The sequence below is a fragment of the Pavona decussata genome, unplaced genomic scaffold, assembly GCF_977016875.1.
Source record: "Pavona decussata unplaced genomic scaffold, jaPavDecu1.1 SCAFFOLD_184, whole genome shotgun sequence".
NCBI lineage: Eukaryota > Metazoa > Cnidaria > Anthozoa > Scleractinia > Agariciidae > Pavona > Pavona decussata.
The window spans coordinates 1,897,217-1,903,682 of NW_028145593.1; the positions used below are offsets into that span (position 1 = coordinate 1,897,217).

The following is a 6,466-nucleotide window of genomic DNA, read 5'->3' on the forward strand; positions in this document are numbered from 1 at the left end:
AACTGCCCTTTGTGAAATTGCACAACACGAAAGCCGTGCGAGGAACTTGCACAAAGCGTGACAGCCAAATATTGACCATTGACCAAAGCCAATCGAAGAAAATTTATTTACTTTTAAATGAAGGGACAAGCTTTAACAATTATCAGTCGAAAATGACCTTAGTGTATGCAACCTTTTCGTCAGAGGTTTTATTACGGCTGATTTCTTCGCACCCTTTTCTTGGGTTGGTGGTTTTTTTAGGAGATAATGACACCTTTGTCATGTCTTCATTTGCATTTCCAATATAAATTTAAGTTTTGAAATTTTTGTTTCTGGAAATTTTAGATTTAACACTAAACTTTATTTTTGGTCGAATAAAATTTTTGCTCGTATTTTTCCCGTCGAACATAGGAAGTCACCTTAACGGAAGGTCAGTTTTCGATACATCCAATCCGAAAAATAAAAAGAATGGAAATTTTGCATTATAAAGCACTAGACAGGGCAAACGCTAATTGATCATTTTCAATTGCCCATGCTAAGAAATGACTAAATAAGAGACAAAGACCCTACATCATGTCTTACTTCGTGCTCCAAAATTGTAGATGCTAAAGTCAGTTTAATACGCGCCAATTGATTAAAGTTGTTCAAGAATGTTACATTTCGTGGTGTCAACATCTATACTAACTGTTGAATAACATCTCGTTCTTACGTTGAAATGACATATGGGCCATAAGAGCGGGTCGGCCCGATAGCGCTCATCAAATTTATTATATTTAGTTAAAACTAAAATCCGTTTGAGTTCGAGAACACTGAAGGCGCCCTCGACCGACAAATTTAATTGCTCAATTTATACACTAGAAGTGGAAATAGTCTTTTCCGATGGAAAACAATGTACTCAAAGGTGAGTATTGCCCGAAGCGATATAATAAAATATCCTTACCAGTTTCCTAAATATTAATTCCTCTGCATATGAATTTAAGTATTTACATTTCAAAGAATCTAAATATGACTGGATAGCGTCTTAACTGTAATGATGATGATTATTATTATTATTATTATTATTATTATTATTATTATCAAATATTACTATTTTTTAAATTCAACAAACGTGTAAAAAGTCTGGAGTTTTTTTCTCAGATCTCCTTTTGGTTCAGCGCCGTGCCACTAAATCCACGGCTTCCAGCATGCAACCGACATATTTTGGAGCGACCAGCGTTGTCCCTGAGCACCGATAATTTTCTTTGCACAGGTCTTTTGTCTTTTTGTTTGTAATTAGTTTTTCTGTGTGTGGATCAATGGCGAAAGAAGAAGTCTTTCTCTATAGCATTAAAACCATAATTAATTAAATTAAATTGTTTGTAATATGTTTAGGCCCATGAACATAACTGAGAACCGGACAAACGGAGGAACAGAGGTGCAAGGCAGAAACGGAAACAAACGCACAAACGGAACAACGAGAAAACGAACCAACCGGATAAACAAACGGTAGGCAAATTACCAAGTTAACGATCAAACGGTCCAGAGAGCGGCCATCAGCGTGAATGAACGAACGAAAACCGAGGGAACGTAACAACGCGAACCTGGATGAACAGCTGAACGATCGAGTAGACAGCTCTTTTGCTAGCGGCCACAAACATGCATATAAATCGATTTCCTGGTGTTTAAATGCAAACTTTAAACCCTCACCCTACTAAATAGAGCAAGCGACAAATGGTTTTAGTTTTTATTGCTTCGTGTAAACTTTATTTTTACAATAATAAGCTTAATGATAATATTAAGGACATACTTTAGTTAGCTCACCAAAATGAAAAAAAGCACACAGCTTTGATGTGCCGCCACGAGTTCGGTACTAACTTCCAACATATATCATTTTAACATTTTGGCAAGGGACAAAATATGTTGATCTTGGGTCTAACCTTAAATGGCTTGGACGATTTCCAGACGTTCCTGTTTTCTCGGTTGCAAGTGTGATATAGATGCAATCCCTAAAAACAGCAAGAAAATCGCTTTACTTATATAATCAATCCATGTTTTGTCATCTTTTTTTCGCTGAAAAAAATGTGCATTGTTTACGTCTCTAAAAAGTAACGTTTCTTGTATCGTATTGAGCGCTACTGCAACGGCGTGAATAACTCAAGCTTTAGCTTAAATTTCTCAAAAGCTGTAAACAAAATGTGGCGCCACTGTCGTTTTACATATTTAAAAATAAATATCATTTTTAGTCGTCAAAACACAAGTGATTTATGCATTTTCTTTATAAACCTAGAGCCTAATTTTAATTGAGAACACTGCAGAGTATCAATCTGCAGCAATTTTATACTTAAAAATCACTTTCACACTTGGAAAAAACAAGTTGGGTGTAATATTATTGAATCTTTATATATGTTACACCGTTTCTGGCCATGAAAAGAAACGTTGTTATAGAGGATAGAATGTAGTTCGGGTATGTCATAGGAATTGGGAATTGAAGAATGCCTACTTTCGAGGAAGTTGTTGCTTTGGCAACTTAACGCGCGGGGAATGGTACGGGGCGTGGACTTCATGCATTGTCAATCATCTTTTTTCCAATCACGTTGTGTTTACTTTGCAGATAACCAATCATGAATTTCCAAAGTCGTCGGCAGTCAATAGCAGAGCTACCTGCCACCAAATAAGCCCATCCTTCGTTGTGTTTATCTTGGTGGTCATTGAAGATTAGTTTGTCTTTCGGAAGTAAGGATTATCGGTTTGACATCAGGTAGTTTACATCGTAAATTGTAAATTGAAGGTAAGCCAAAGACGATTGACAATTGTTTTATTTGCAGGTTCACCTGTTTTACGGCAAAACAAAGTTACTGAGATCAACAGGGCTAAGATACCAAAGGTATGTACCACACGATATTCTTTTTGCATTAACATTTAAGCTTAGCGAAAATTATTTCTACTCTCATAACAAGTGTTCCTGCGTTACGCTGTGATTCAGCTCTTGAACTCTGCGTTGGGCGTTGCGCTAGTTTGCAGATAACCTGCACAACAGAGCTTGTATTGTATGTGTCACATTCTTTAGCCACAGCGAAACTACGGCATTTTGAATTTAAACTACATCAATCTGACGATGTAAATTTCTGGCATATCATGATCCACAAAGGTGGGGCGAAAAGAAAACCCCTCGCATTTGGTTTAGAATAAGACGCCGCAAAGCTGTTTTATCGAACGACGAAGGTGAGGGACAGGAGAAAAGGGCAAACCTTTTGTTGTTTTTATTTGCTTGCGGGTCTTTGTGTGCCTTTGTGTTGTGTTTGACGCGAGAAACAACCATCGGATAATCAGCATAGAGCGAAATTGTCTTGTTAGTTGTTTGGAGGCATGTCGGCTCGGTGGGTTAAGACACTACAAAATATACAAAGCTGTGTTATTAATAATTGCCTTACGACGGACTATTTTGCTTTGGAACGGGGTGTAAGACAGGGTGATCACCTCTCTCCATACTTATTGGTGTTCGTGGTCGAAACTCTTGCGATAGCAATGCTACAAAATACAGCTTATAATTTATAATGCATAGTACAAGGAGAGAAGGTTGATTGGGGGTGAACTGAGAGGCTTTATGAACAAAAAATCGAGAAATATTTAGTGTAGATAATATTTTCAAAACTTGGTAGAAAAATGTCCGAAAATAAGGGGATCCTGAAATATTTTTGTTTGAAGTAAGCAAATGAAACATGGACTATATAGAGTATATTATCCCAACTTCATCAATCTAAATTTAAAAGTTATCCTTATAGTGTGCTTGTTTGTTTTTGTTTTCTTGGCAGAATCAAAGATGGCAATCAAGGAAGCAATGTGCTTTCTTTTCCTCGTCATGTCAGTGGTGGCGGAGGCAGAGCATTCTGGGAAGGCACGAAGTAATATTGCAATAATTATAATTGAATGTTTAGACACAACCCGCGTCAACGCGGGTTCATAGCACATTATCAACGGCAAACAGAATCCTTCAGTTTTTTGTTTCTTCATGCTAATTAGAACTATTGCTCTTTGCTCTCCACTTATATCACAAAGTTTGAATTTAAAAAGGAAAACAAACTAAATTCTGGTATGGTTGTCATCGTGAAAATAGGCCTATTCGACACATACAAATTAGGCTAAGCTAACAAGTAGCCTTTTTCACCACCTACTCTTTAGAAAACTCCTTCTGCACAGGTTACCTATCGCGTAAAAAACAGGCTTAACAGATCTCCACTAGAAAAATATTTTCGCCTGTTTCCCCTTTTGCAATTCATTTCTCTTGAATTCAAATTTGTTTACATGCTACCTACTGGATTCTACGCACAGGCTACTTACATTTTTTGGCATACTTGTTATTGTTCACGTCAAATCAAGTTCAATTAAAGTTTATCATTTTGGAAGTGATATTGCAAACTTATCCCAACATTATTTTATTCCTTACTGTTAACTTTGCATAATTCCTTCATGCACATATGCACATAATTCATGTAGGAGCTGTATTCCTATCTGTTGATTATTTTCGTGATATTGTCATGAGGTTTAAATTAGTCTCGTCTTATTTTTTTCCACAGTGAGGGCAATTTTCGCTCGGCGTTCGTCCTCCAGCGGAGACACTTGCACTGACAGATGCGTTGTAAAGTGTAAGTTGGCAAACAGATATCCTAGACAGTTATAGAACGGAATAACCAAGTCCGTATCTGAATTTTAATGGTTGTACAGAAGTAAAAGCGCGAGCATACATAAAGAAAACAAACTGATTAATCATTAATCAGTATCGTTTTTGCATTTCACTTAAAAAACATACATATATGCAAACATATACGCTGAAGACACGATGAGAAGAAACTTGAAGAAATTAAAATTCGTACAATAAAATTACGCAAAAAATCGCTGTTACACAGACAAATTTAACTTCAGAAAAAAAATCTAAAAGTTTGTATGAATCCATACCAGAACGAGAGAAGAGAAGATTACTTTGTTTACTTATAATGCTACAAAAACAAAAAAGACATTGGGAGACAGAGCATTTCAAGTTGCGTCTCCGGGACTGTGGAACGGTCTCCCAAATGACATTAGAAATGCTAAGACAATGGACGTTTTCAAGTCCTTAGTGAAAACTCATCTTTTTAGGAAAGAGTATGCTTGTTATTTTTAGAATTTTACAATTTTGACTCTGTGTAATTTTTAGCTTATATATTAGATATGGATTGGATAGTTTTATTATATTAGTTTTATTATTATTTTAATGTAACTTGTGAGGCGCATTTGAATATATTTATATAGATATTTGCGCCGAAAAAGCAATAAATTATTATTAATTATTATTATTACTTTCGCTGTGTAGGTTGTCCATCTGGTTGGGTACGATCAGGAGGGTCATGCTATTACGCCGACGATACAATAACCACGAAATGGGAAGATGCTCGAGCAGTTTGTCAGGGTCTGGGAGGAGACCTCGTTGTAATCACCTCAGCCGAAGAAAACGACTTCGTTTACCAACTGGCAATGGAGCAGGAAACGGTCACTGAGGGGAAAGCGTGGATCGGGCTGAAGAAAAACACTGGTGACTCCAAATGGTATTGGGTTGATGGCACCCCATTGGAAGGGCATTACATCAATTGGGGACCAGGGGAACCTAACAACGCAGGAGGTCATGAGGATTGCGGCCACTTTTTCAATTTACCAGGAAAGTGGAATGACGCCCCATGCGAATTCGTAGGAGGTTGGGCTCCGAAGGCTCCCACCATTCTTTGCGAAAAGCACCTTTAGGCATCCAGTGCCTAATACAAATCAAGCAGCTCTGAGCCTAATCCAAAGTTAGTTATTTCGGATTCTATAAACGGGATATAATATTGTAAGTTAAAAGTTGAGAGCGTGACACTTGCTCGTTAAATGTAAAACTTAAAGCTGTAACTTGATATCAATGCTCAGTCAGCTGAAAGAAAATAAAAATGGTGTTGGGGAAATTTGTGTCGTAAAATTGGTGATCTTAATTAACGTCAGTTCCTACAGCGGTTGGTTCCGTTAGGTTTGGCAGCGTTGCCATATTGGCATGCCCTGACGTATACTGATCATTATACAGACTGAATACTTCATGCCAAGTCCTCATATTTTCCGTATTAACTTTATGTACTTAGACCGCGTACGACTTGAGTAAAGGACTGTAAGGTCGGATTCTGCCCGTGGTGACTTTGAACCTGAATTTTATTTCTTTGAAAATTTGAGGAAACGCCATGAATATCCAGGAGTTTTTCAGAAAATTATCTAAAAAAAATTGATGTGGTCGGTTAGTGTTTATCGTTTATCGACTTTGATGTTACCATGGCAACCAATTTTGACTGCCAGTCTTTTTACAAAATGGAAATGCCTTAAAAAATGAAGAAAAAATACTTTTGTCACTTTAACTTTTATTTATTTTAGCTCATATCAGTGCTGATTTATTGGTTCTGATTGCTTTAGTTCAGTTTCGGTGCTCTCCAGAAGTTTTGGAAAAATCCAGAAATCC

The 6,466-nt window shown here is 37.0% G+C and overlaps 1 protein-coding gene across 2 annotated transcripts; it reads left to right on the forward strand.

Annotated features, from left to right (window-relative positions):
- The first annotated feature begins 2,615 nt into the window (after positions 1-2,615).
- On the forward strand, positions 2,616-5,927 carry LOC146462894 (perlucin-like protein). 2 transcript variants are annotated; one of them, XM_085085059.1, is made up of 5 exons: positions 2,616-2,691; positions 2,784-2,842; positions 3,771-3,860; positions 4,533-4,601; positions 5,306-5,927. In XM_085085059.1, the coding sequence occupies exons 3-5, from the start codon at positions 3,779-3,781 to the stop codon at positions 5,728-5,730; spliced, it is 576 nt and encodes a 191-aa protein (XP_084941185.1). In that variant the 5' UTR covers positions 2,616-2,691; positions 2,784-2,842; positions 3,771-3,778; the 3' UTR covers positions 5,731-5,927. The 2 variants fall into 2 exon arrangements, with proteins under 2 accessions (XP_084941185.1, XP_084941184.1); XM_085085058.1 differs by having other exon boundaries at positions 2,619-2,716.
- The last annotated feature ends 539 nt before the right edge of the window (positions 5,928-6,466 follow it).